This window comes from Grampus griseus (assembly GCF_964374135.1).
Source record: "Grampus griseus genome assembly, chromosome: 1".
Taxonomy (NCBI): domain Eukaryota; kingdom Metazoa; phylum Chordata; class Mammalia; order Artiodactyla; family Delphinidae; genus Grampus; species Grampus griseus.
The window spans coordinates 125,202,504-125,215,455 of record NC_139017.1 but is presented as its reverse complement, the minus strand read 5'-3'; the positions used below and the strand labels follow the sequence as shown (position 1 = coordinate 125,215,455).

The 12,952-nt window shown below is 45.4% G+C and overlaps 1 protein-coding gene across 2 annotated transcripts in view; it reads right to left on the bottom strand.

The window, feature by feature from the left end:
* Positions 1 to 295: 295 nt before the first annotated feature.
* The window catches only part of GNG12 (G protein subunit gamma 12), a 124,243-nt gene continuing 111,586 nt past the window's right edge, over positions 296 to 12,952 (bottom strand). For both annotated transcript variants that reach the window (XM_082678165.1, XM_082678166.1), the window contains exons 3-4: positions 6,723 to 6,840; positions 296 to 4,291 (exon numbers count right to left, since the gene is read on the bottom strand). In XM_082678165.1, the coding sequence (XP_082534291.1) occupies positions 4,166 to 4,291; positions 6,723 to 6,815 (219 nt within the window). In that variant the 5' untranslated portion in view covers positions 6,816 to 6,840 and the 3' untranslated portion in view covers positions 296 to 4,165. The remainder of the gene's footprint in view (positions 4,292 to 6,722; positions 6,841 to 12,952) is intronic.

The window sequence follows — 12,952 nt, the reverse complement described above, 5'->3', positions numbered from 1 at the left end:
ATAATAGTTTATATATTGGTTATTCCCACCCTTCCTTGCCCTAGACTGTGAGCTTCTCACGGGCTGGTGTGAGCCTTATTCATCTGAGTGTAATCAGAGCCTGAGTTCCATACCTGGCTCTCAGCAGGTGCTCAGAAAATGTTAACTGAATGAATGCAGGAAAAGGGGAAGAGAATTGGTCTTCTGTTAATTTATTGAGCAAAATACAGTAGGAAGATTCAAGGAGGCACTGATCCAGTAAAGAGAGGAACAGTGCTTTAATGAAACTTCTTTCAAATCTGTGAACACGTTAGCTATCAAGTAAATGCTTTTATTCTTTCTGCAGAACAGATTTCCAAAGAATAATCACAATGTTTAGGTTAATAAGATGCTGGACAGATGAGTAGTCAAAGAATGTTATAAAACAACAATTCCATCAACTATATACCAAATGCAAATTTACTGAGACATCAAGAGAATGTATGTTTATAGTTACATGGCTATAAACAAGACATTATTACAGTAATCAAGTCCATAAAACTAGAAAAAAAAGCCATATAACAAAAAGGCCTTTCATAAGCTATTAAATGAGCACACACAATAGACAAACCAATTCTATATTTGAAGCAGCATATAGCACCAACATGTTGGCAGGACCAGTAGAGGGGTAATAGGCTGCTGGATGGAACAGGGGGAATCTCCGCCATCATCTACTTCAAGCCCCGTTTTACAGATGGTGAAATGGAGGCCCAGAGAGATGGAGTGCCTTGTTCAAAGTCACACAACACAGGGACACAGGATTGGCTAGACAACGAATGATCCAGGCCACCCAGCTCTAGGTAAGTGTTCTATTTTAACATACAGATAATTCTACTTGATTCAATGTATTTTTTTTCCTATTAACAGAGCTACCATAAAAGGTCAATACAAGTCCTAACACACTCTGGTATTATGTTTATTGAGAAAGGACTGACATGTACTGTGATTTACTTCTTGGGACTATATAGCTGTTAAAATTCGGAGTAATCACTCAGATGACACTCTCTTAGGTGCAAACTGACTGAGAAGAAGGAATCTGAAGGGAAAGTTTGGCACATCCTGCACTACCTAAACTAACTACCTTATGCCTCAAAATTACTAAATTGTTGGTATAATTTTTTTTTTCTGATAGTTGAAAGATTAGTAAAGCACAGAAGTAGTCCCAATAGGGAGAAAGCAAATCAGGTCTAGTAAAGCACAGAAGTAGTCCCAATAGGGAGAAAGCAAATCAGGTCTTTCCTTTAAAGGGTAAGCATGGCACTTTTCATTTTAATAATAAGGTAAAGAAATGTAAAAACCTGATTCTTATTTAGAAAAAAACCTATAGCTTGTGAACCACCTGGTATAGAAAGTGTTTCTCTAGTTAAAAAAAAGTGTTTCTGTAAAATACTTTGGAGTCATGAAATTCTGTCTAGCATATCTTGCCATGGTCCTGAGGCCTCAATTGGACAGATTTACGATGCGCTAATGAAGATATAAGCATGGAAGAAGAGATCACTGTTAACAGAAGCAGCATTACAGACAAAGTAGAGTGAACATATTTAAATAGCTTCATAGATATGAAGGCAAGGAGTTGCATGCACGTAAGTGATTAGGTGTGTCATTATAGTGGTAGTTGGAAAAAATAACACACACTGGGCATTTGTCTGTCATTATCAAAAACCAGTTGCTGCTGAATGAACTGTGGCTTTACAAGTAGAATAAAGCCTGATAAATAAAAGTGACTTCTGCATATCATATATATGTATACATATATTATATTTTTCTCACATAGATGTCTAGTTATAAGTAAATCAACATTTAGCTACAATTTTTCTCCCCCTCGGGTCCAGCATCAAAGGATTTGATATCACTTTTCTTAAACATACCCTATACCTGGTTAGGAAGTTACATGATTTTCATACTCGTAGCCTTTATGATATCTGGCCAGCAAAAATAAAAATGAAATCTCCTGGGACCTCAAGTCCATTCCTTACCACTACAGGCATGTCAACAAATATACAGCAAACCATATTTGTTTTCTGTTAGGTAAAAGAACATGTTTTAGTACTAAAGCATAAACTACGCTTGCTACCAAAAATGTGTACATAGCAGTATAATAAAAGTAATTTCACGAAAATATTTTGTAACAAGCTACATTATAAATATTTAAAGAAACATGGTAAAAATCAGAGTGAAAATAAGATTAGTGTTCTGAAACTATCAGTAGAAAAATATACTTATAAAAAAAGAATGTCTCATTAAGTGAAGCTGTAAATGTAAAGTTGTCTTATTAATGTACATCTCAAATATCACCTTTTGAAAGGAAAAACCGTTCTCTCTCCAACAGGTGCCTATAATTTACTTGGAAACTGGGCGTTTTGCAGAACTAAGCATAGATGACAAGAGGGTAACAGCGGTGGCGTGATTTCCACATGGTCCTGGAAGAGTGAGGGCCGTTCACAATGCTGAATAGGCAGGTGACTTGGAGAAATACGGAATATATTTGAGCAGTTTGGAAACAGTACTGCATTTGTTCACCCACAATCAGCATAATGCTCAAAGCTCAGACATTAGATTTTAAAAGGGGCTTGCGCTACAGGGCAGGACTACAGAACTAGGGAAAACCATTGTAAATAATTCCTTCTTGGGGAGGGATCCTTTCTGAGAACATTTTAAATCGTTCATTAGTAGTTGTTTTTAATGAACTGAAGCTGAATTAAAATATCAAAGGTCTAATGTATGGTTTGGGCCCATAAATAAGCATTTTAAAAGACCCTCTCTTCCTCTTTGATAAAGTTAACATACCCTCTGGCCACAGGAGATGCCTTCTTTTGGTATCGCCACTGGAAATTCTAAGGATGTGTGGCAGGACCATCATGCCCAGAGGAAAATCAAGGAGCCCAACACCCAGCTGCTGGAACCGTGGGCCCAGGTAGCGAACCACTGGATCCTAGCCTCTCTCAGATGGTGTGAGGACAAGCTAGGGATGACGATGACGCTGCAGGTATTTGAAAAGAGCTTAAGTAAGTAAGTGTCTGATACCTTTACGTTCTTTCTGTATGTATGTTTCTTCCCCATCATGATCTGCCCACTTGGGGCTGGGAGGTGAACATTACCTCTGAGGACATGCTCTGGTGGCAGAGGAAAGATAGAGGGGAGGCAGAGAAAGTGAGCTAAATCACAAAGTTGGGCCAAGGAGAGCAGCTGTTTTTCACGCATTCCTGCTCTTCTCTTGGCCCGGCTCACGGCTGCTCTGTCTCGCTCCCATCGTTAGAGTGGAAATTTCAGAGGTGTCTACCCCTGCTCCAGAGAACGTGAGCCCTGGGGCACAGCTGCCCAGGGTACTCCCCAAGGGCCTCCTCCCCTTTTCTAGACGCAGGATCACTGAAGCCCGAAAGCCCTTGGTGAATTAATAGTCATATCATAAAAGGGCTTTTAGTTCAGTTTTTAAATTTTAATTGGCACAGTTTACTGTAGCCTAAGAGGTCAGCACGATTTCAAGAGGAGAGAGATGCCTTCATCACTCAATGACAATGAATGCAGTCTTCAGGGTGTTCTTTACTTTTTGTACAATAACTACGAGAAAAGAATTTAATTCTACCCACACACAGCTCAAGATAAAGGTATAACTTCTTCTGGAGTTGAACTGATGGTCAGGAGAGAGAGACATTTTAATAGGGAAATAAGCTTTGAGATGTGCATATACAAACACACATATATATATACACAAAACACTCCTCACCCACCTATACTGTACAGATTGGCATAACCCTACTAAGAATACACTATGAGAGAAAGGCTTTAGGACAAGTTATTCTTGGCATTTTAATCGAGACGAGTCCTTAGGTAATTTAGGTCTTAACTGGATCATTCACATATTTGTTTTTTTAAAAGGCCAGACCAACTTTCCTTCAGCAGTAACCCAATATGACACCAGAGTTAACGAATGGAAAACAAGATTGTTATTCTCTATTAATTCATTGAAGGGCATTTTAGAGAGAGGACAACTTGGAAAACAAAGACTTCAGAGTCCATGATTCCAAGTCACTTAAGAGCATTTTAGTTATTAGCAGTGGTTACCAAATAAGCCGAAGGTAAATCTTTTCAAGGAGCTGCTCATCGTTTGCTTTGTTGAGAAGAGGGGAGGAACCACTTCACTACTCCTCTATAAGATGATGCAGGTCTTTTTATCCTTGAAAGGGTTTTCTGAAGTTGGTATCCCCATCAGCAGAGGGTCATTCCTCGCATGTTCCTCGCAGTAGGACATGAGGTCCGCTGATGCCTTTGAAACCTGGTGCGCAGACAGACCAAAGCAAACAAAGAAAATATTTACAGGGTACAACTAGAGATGATCATACTAAGTGACGTAAGTCAGACAGACACATACCGTATGACATCACTTATATGTGGAATCTAAAACATGGCACAAATGAACCTATCTACAAAACGAACAGACTCGTAGACATAGAGAACAGACTGGTGGTTGTCAAGGGGGAGGGGGGGAGGGAGAGGGATGGAGTGCGAGTTTGGGGTTGGTAGAAGTAAACTACTATATAGGTTGGATAAACAACAAGGTCCTACTGTATAGCACAGGGGACTATATTCAGTATCCTGTGATAAACCATAATGGAAAAGAATATATAAAAAAAGAATGTCTATATGTGTATAACTGAGTCACTTTGCTGTAGAGCAGAGATTGGCACAAAACTGTAAATCAACTATGCTTCAATAAAAAAAATTTTTTTTAAATATTTACAAACTTGAAAGGTATTTGAATGCTAACCCACTGGGTGGAAGACTGTTGGAGAACAGGATAACCAAAGTATCACTCTCAGATTATCTGTTACTTAAAGAGGGAAAAGGTACTTCTAAATGGAGAAATCTGGCAGATAAGGCCTTCCTTAACCAAGTGATCAAACTGACATCAGATGTCTCTTGGAGTGAGTGCAGAAGACTTGCCACCAGCCAGCTAGTATTTCTGCCCAAACTTTTAGCCTGAATTTGATCGTCAGCAAACAATCCCATCTAAAGTGAAGGCCATTCTGAAAAGTGAGTGGCCTGGAATCTTCGAAACTGGACTATGTGTTAGATACTATGAGCAGCTGATCTGAATGTAATCCCTGTACTGTGGTTACGCAGAAGAATGCCCTTATACTTAGGAGACAGATGGTGAAGTATTAGGGGTGATGCGTCACGATGTTTGCAAATAACTTGCAACAAATTTAAAGAAAAAATTGTCAGTTTTGTGAATGTGTGTGTGTGTGTGTGTAGAGACAGAGAAAACAAGTGGGGTAAAACGCTAATAATTGGTGAACCTTGGTAAACAGTATATGGGTGTTTGTTACAACTCTTCCACAGGTTTGAAATTTCTCAAAATAAAAAGCTGGGGTGGGGAGGGGAACAAGAAAAGTGTCTGTGATTCAAAGGAAGGCTGTATCTTAGTTTCTATCCAATAACAAATCGATGAGAATGCAGAACAGAGTTAAAGAACCGAATTATGGGCTCGGAGCCAAAACCCAGAATAGAGCCAAATTCTAGTAGAGCTTCAAGATTTACTGGTAAAGACTGGACTTTGGGGAATAAAAAGAGGGACAAAGCCAGCACGGGAAGATGCAGTACCTTGCTTCGGCATGAGTTAAAAATGGAAATACCACACCCTGTTCAGAAGTCTGAGTGGGAGACCCGTTAGAATAATCAGATAAGTGTCCTCAGGCCACGGGCACAAGCAGCCTCCTGTTTTTTTTTTTTTTTTGGCGGTACGTGGGCCTCTCACTGTTGTGGCCTCTCCCGTGGCGGAGCACAGGCTCCAGACCTGCAGGCTCAACGGTCATAGCTCATGGGCCCAGCTGCTCCGCGGCATGTGGGATCTTCCCGGACCGGGGCACGAACCCGTGTTCCCTGCATCGGCAGGCGGACTCTCAACCACTGCGCCACCAGGGAAGCCCTGTAGGCAAATTCTTAACCACTGCGCCACCAGGGAAGCTTTTTTGTTTTTTTTTTGTTTTGTTTGTTTTTTTTTCAGCCTCCTGTTTTGAAGACAGGTGACTATCTCTAGGCCCAGAGGAATTTATCAGGTGACTGCTTCAGTATCTAGGAGACGGCCATTACTCACAACATTCCAAGGCACTCACCGCCTAGCCCTCTCTGAGGGTCTGGGGGGAAAAGACGTCAAAGTCAGGTGACCCAACAAATGCCTTCTGGTTTCCTCCAGATCTCAACTAAGGCTGGCGATACTTACCCTGGGTTGCAGACTGTGGTTGTCCAAGTCTGCACACACTGAAAAACCCACCTTCTCCTAAAAAGGACACCTGGGTGTTGACTTATGCAAGGCCACCTTGGCTGCACTGATAACTCTAGAACACTTCATACATTCCAGAGGGATGAGGAGGGTGTTTATAAAGTCCACCTGGAAGCCCTGTCCCGAGGGAGAACACGGTGACAGAGGGGGCTCGACCATGTGCGCTCAGGGAAGGCAGGTCCTCAGGAAATCCTGTCACGGGCTTTAGGTTTTCTGTCCACACAGAGAGCCTCACACAGACACTTTGTATCGCCAGTGCTACGTTGAAATGAAAGTTAAGATTCGGAGGCTCTCAGCTGGCTCAGGGAACAGCCTGGCACCTGGCCCAATTACATGGCATCCACCTTCTCAGAAATGTGGCCCGGCCTTGGGAGGGCAGAGGGAGCCGGTCAGAAAACACGTCTGACCCACTCAAGGCTCTTACCTTTATTCTTTCGATGGAGGCTTCCATTCTCAACTGCTGCACAGTCCTTCTTGCCTGGGCGATGTTGTTGGTGCTGGCTGTCTTGGTCGACATCTTCAGTTACGGTTTCACCTGAAATCTGAAGAGAACTTTCTTGTCAAAGGTGAAGAACAGTCATCTTTAAGTTGCTTAGACCTTCATAATGCTTTGAGGGAAAAGGATGCATTCCCGGTCACCACAGCCTCTTGGAGGCTGCTGCCACAAAGCCCCTCCGCAATGGGAGTGGCGGCCTCAGTTTCTAAGCTTGTAATCCTTTTGAGCACCTTCATGAATCTTTCGTCTGCAGAAACCCAGTACTAGTAGTTTAATCCATGCGCCCCATATACAGCATAAAGTAGCGTTTTCTAAGGGGAAACAAACACACACACACATCTGTGGTAGTTACCAGGCCTCCGGCCAACGCGGGCCGTGCTCCACGTGCAGGTTAACATTACTGCCCTGTACATTAATAGAAGGTTTGATTTCATTTCGTTTTGGCTCTCTTACCCAACTATTACACTGATACAAATCCTGGCAACAGAAAAGGGCAGAAGAGAGTGCTTCTGGAGAACTCTGCACAAAGGGTGCATTTTTAGGTGCTATCAAGATTTGCAGTCGTTTGGAGAAAGTTAGGCAGATAAGGAAGCCTTTATTCAGGAAAAAGTGGGAACCTTTCAGCTGAAAGACTCTCAATGACAGATCCACAGCAAAAGTCACACAGGCTACAGCCTCAAGCCTGAAATATTTAATGGAATTACATCAGCACCTCCCCCCCTGCCCCACCCCGTTGACCTCTCTGGCTTCATCCTGGTGGCCAGGGCACTGGCTAATCCCACACCCCCATCACATGTTCGTGGGCCTGCCCTCTGCCTCTCTCTCCCGGTGAAAACAAAGGAAACATCCCGGACCTTGAGCTTCGACCGGTCTAGTTGCCCAATGGCATAGTCCAAGGGGAAGGCGGGCTGGGGAAAAGCACTGCCCGGTGCCCCTGCCATATGTGGCTAAGTTCTCTCTCGGCACGGTGGCGGAAGACATCGCAGAGCTGGCAGCCCCGGCAGTTTTATGAGTCAGAGCAGGTGGACAGTAGGTGTGCCTCGCCGGCGCCAGGCAAGGACTCAGCAACGTCTGAGGGCACCGTGGCACCAGCAGCAAACGCAGGCTGACTCAACCTTCTGGAGGGGCCGCGGGTGCACAAGGCATATCTGCCATAAAGGCTTACGTTAGACAAGGCTGCCGAAAACAGCCACCCACAGCGCCTGCGGTGTGCACGGAGTTCTACTGCACTCAGAATGCTGAGTTCAAGGACTCGGGTAGGGCTTGTACCTTCTAAGTCAGAGGCAGCTTTGGATCAAATGCCCAAATAAAACTGTGCTTTTAACTGTGTGCGGAACTTTGAAGTCCAGCCTAATCAGCAAGCTTCATGTTCCTGGTTTGGACCCTACCTCTTCCAGTTACTGAACCTCTATGAGCCCGTTTTCTCATTTGTCATATAGGGATACTACTGTTTTTGAGGATTCAATTCACTGGTGCACATGCAGTGTTTTGCATAGGACCAAGGCACTCCATACACAGCAGCTGCTATTGAATTTATCCTTGGGGGTCACACCCAGCACAATGAATGGGAATCCTCTGTGTACCTACCTGCCTCCACCTGGTCAATGGGCCTCCAGGCGTCTTGACCGACGGGTCTGGGTGGGCTGTGGGCATGGGCCCCAGGCAATTCTGCTGCACTCTGGTGTCAGGGCAGAATAGAATGGCTGGAAACAGCCCTCTGAGGATTCCCCTAGCATAAGGGAGCCCAAGCCCTGCAGGAAACTGGGAGGAGCCGTAGTGTGTGGCAGGGCACGCTGGCCTTGCCTTGGGCGACCCGGTTACAACACACTTCCAGACAAGCTGCCTCCTCCTCAGATTCCACACTCATCCTGCCCCACCCAAAGGAGAGGCTGAGGGTCTCCTCCCGGTGACTTTGCACACACCCAGAGGTCTGGCCCAGTCCTTCTGCGCTCCCAGCAAGCACCTGTTAACAGAGCCTTTGAAATGGGTCTAAGGCAGCAGGCAGCCTTTCTGCGAACAGTTTGAAGTGCCCTGATTCACAGCGCGCTGGTCCTCATTTTGTTCCCTGTAGCATGTTAAACTGGGCTCCCCTGCCAGCTGGCGCCGGTTCTGAGGATTGGCCCCCAGCCTTCAGAATGCGAACGTGACACCCTTTCTGAGTGGCCTGTGGTTTCCAGGCTGCACCCTTAGGACTTTCTAAATGTTCCCTTTGCAGGAAAATAACGCCAAGCAGTCTCTTCTTCTCAACCTCTAGGGCATAAAGTTTCCAAGGCCTGAGCAAGTTTTCCTGTAACTGCAGAACATTTCACACACGTATCAGGACTGGGTCAGCCATGGCTCCTCCCACCCACACAGCTGTAAGGAAATAGACCACAATTTGGCTTTAGTTATAAAATGCTTGGGTAGGTCCTCCTAAAATTGGTGAGAAACTTTGCATCTGGTACACGGACGACTTACTTCCTGACTGTATTATAGTCACGATTATAAACAGCCAGCAGTTCACAGTTCATGCTTGCCAGCTTGGGGCTCTTACAGCTTTCCCCACTTCTGACATCTGTGTTCTGACCTGCTCCTTCACAGAGAGCCCCCTCCCTATCCCTCAGATAGCTTCCCGCTCCCTTCTGCTGGGGATCCCTCTAGAAAAAGTTGTACACTGGGCCACTGGTAAAGAACGTAATTTCTTGGGCTTCCCTGGTGGCGCAGTGGTTGAGAATCTGCCTGCCGATGCAGGGGACACGGGTTCGAGCCCTGGTCTGGGAAGATCCCACATGCCGCGGAGCAACTGGGCCCGTGAGCCACAACTACTGAGCCTGTGCGTCTGGAGCCTGTGCTCCCCAACCAGAGAAATCGCGATAGTGAGAGGCCCACGCACCGCGATGAAGAGTGGCCCCCACTTGCCACAACTGGAGAAGGCCCTCGTGCAGAAACGAAGACCCAACACAGCAAAAATAAATAAATAAATTAATTAAAAAAAACAACTTATGATAACACGCGTCCAATGGAGAAGTCAAATCAAAATCATGTCGTTTTAACTTAAGGAACCTCTTCAAGGAACTCGGTGGGCTGAGCTGCCTCACGTGTACGAAAGCAGGGTCACGGCTGCTTGACGTCTGAGCGGTGGGTGGTGTTTACAGGAGCAGGAGATCTTGCTGAGGACGTCCTCCCCACTTGCAGCTGCTCTGCATTGCCTCAACAGCTGGGCTGGGGCAGAACCAGACCGAGAGGCTGGGACACAAACATCTCTGAGCCTCTCTGCACCCTCAGAGGGTGTCTTTGGTCTTCCCTCAATGCACGGATGTCTGGCTGTTTGTTTGTGCTACTACTTGGATAAAAAACTTGCGTTATTCTTACTCCAAAAATAGCTTCCAAGACAAACAGCGCCCAATGTATAGAACCTTAGAGCACACACATACTTTCATCTGCATTCGTCTGTGAAGCCTCACTCTCAGCCTGAAAGGTAAATTACTTTTTCATCCTTGTTTTATAGATGAGGCAACCAAAATTAGAAAAACTTGCTCCAAGTTAATCCAGCTCAGAGTCTTGAACTAGCTTTTAAGCCTCTCCACCCCAGAAGCCACACTTCCTATTGTATCAAGGAAAGGATGCAATTCCAATTAATTTGATTTGCAAACACTCTGGACATCACTGAACAGTCTACGATGTGGTTCTCATCAAGGGCGACCTTGACACTCCATGACCTGGGGTTGTGGCCTTGCTGATGGCTTCACGTTTGTGCAACACCCCTTCCAGTGCAGAAGGCATCTGCTTGTCTGTCTAGTGCCCTGGAAGACAGGTCTCCCCTCTCATATCCATAAGCTAAGTGAGAATGTGCTCGCTGTGGCTATTAGGCAAGGACTGAGGTCAACTTCTGGAGTCCCTGGATAACCCACCCAGAAGGGCCCAGGCCTGTGCCTGCCTGTGCAGACACCCAGGTTTGATAAAACTCTGGCTATTGCGTCCGCAGCCTTGTTTCCACTTTTACATGTGGCTGAGAGATTTGAATAAACATAAGTAGTATTTAGCTATTCAAATACTTTGCATTGGTTTTAATGCTATTATTCATCTGAATTCTCAGCTTCCTAGAAATTCCTAGGAACAAGATGTCACTTTAGGGAAATGTGGGCATTTTAATCTTTGTCTAGTGGGGCCTGAAGCAGGGAGAGGAGGGTGGGGATGGAAAGTGTGTCACAGAGCACACTCTGCGGGGAAGGCACCAGGAAGCCCCAGGATCTGAATCACAAGTCATCATGGCCTGGCCAGTAACTGAATCACTGGAGTGACGCCAACTTTCTGAGCAAACACACCCCTTGTGGCTGTAATGAAAGAGCAGACTGCAAAAAAAAAAAAAAAAAAAAAAAAAAAAAAGCCAGCAGGCTACCACTTACCCTCTGATCCTGCCTTCAACCATCAATGTCCTACCCCAGCTCTCTGCCAAAGGGGACAGCAGTCTGTCTCACAGGCTTGTTGGAAAGACAAACCGGAGCGCCTGGCACTGGTGCACCCGGTACACACAGACATGTAACCAGTGCTGGGCCCCCAGGCTGGTTAATACTGAAAACCACGTGTTCAGTGGGAAACAAGGGAAAAATTCAGACAGTAAAAGAAGAGTTTCAAGGTAATGTGATCAGGTAGCAACATCTACTGATAGGGTCTTGGCAGGAGTTCAGGGAGTGGACAGTCAGGCCCCTAAGAACCGGTTTTCTATTCTCATGAACACTTCTTATTTTCTATCAGAGCCTGCAGGCTGAATGCAGACTGCAGATGTGTTTGGCTGGGTCCCACAGAGGGTTAACTAAATTGTGTGTGTGTGTACGGATGGAGGGAGGGAGGGAGGGAGAGAGGGAGAGAGGGGGAGGGGGGGAGAGAGAGAGGGAGAGAGGGGGAGAGAGAGAGAGAGAGAGAGAGAGAGAATGTGTGTGTGTTTTAATTGTCAACACTTGAAAAATGAAGAGATTTCACCTTAAAAAGAAAAATTTCTGGAAAAATCAGAAAATCTTACACAAGTGGGCTGGATCTGAGCAGAGGCACACCTGCCAGGCCCTCTATTTGAACTTGTGGCACAGCCTTTACACTGTGCCTCGGATATTTAGTTCCTGGGACATGCTCAAGGATTAGGCCAGGGGACTTGGACTCATCCCTGCCCCTGCCCCTTCTTACCTTTGGTGCCCTGGGCGGGACCTGTAGCCTATCTAAGCCTCAACTTCCTCATGGGAAAAATGGGGATAATACTACTTTTCTATCTCAAAGGACTGTTAAGGCATCAGATAAAATAAGCATGTGAGTGTAGTAAACACAGAGGACACGCCTGCTGAGAGCTTGGTAGCTGCATCTGCTGATCACAGCCCGTGGGAAGCCCTCTGAGCACCCGCAGGCCCTGACGTGTTCCCCCCTCCTGGAGTGGGAAAGTAAACTACCTCTCCCAGTGTTATCAGCTGAGTTGTATCCCCCAGAATTCACAAGGTGTAGTCCTCACCCCCACCCCAAACAAAGCTCGCAGGCAATGAGGTCAAGGGTAGTTGAACCTGTGACTGGCTGGCTGCATGTCCTGCCCTGCTCCTGTCCAGTTCCGAGAACACAGAGCGCAAGGAACAAGTTGCTGGCCTAGGGGGGATGGAAAATAAGACGGACAGATGAGAGAGGGCTGCATAGAATGGTGGAAGACGTGCTTTGCGGTGGGGAAGAGACAGCGAAGTGACAGTGATGTTCCTTTCTAAGAGAAGTATGTGTGGGCTCAGAATCAGCAGTGAAAAAGAAAGAGAACAATTCTCTCTCAAAACCTCAACAGAGCACTTCCTCTAAAGGCAGATGCTTTTAAACTTGCTAATAACCCTTTGAAGTCTTTGTCTGGTATCTTTGATTAGTAGATTTTACCTGACATCCAGGGCACATGTCACTGAATAATGATGATGGTGATGAAGATGTTATTGCTATCGTTATGATGATAAAATTCAAAAAACCACCACCGCTTACTGAGTACTTAGTATGTGCCAGGTAAGTAAATTCCAAGAATCATTTCATTTAATCTTCTTAGAGATGAATTCTTTTATCATTTCTGCTTTATAGATGAAGCACAGAGAGGTTAAAAGATCTTGCCGAAGATCACGCTGATTTACGTAGCAGAGCTGGGACTCAGGGCCACCTGACTCTCAAGGTCATCC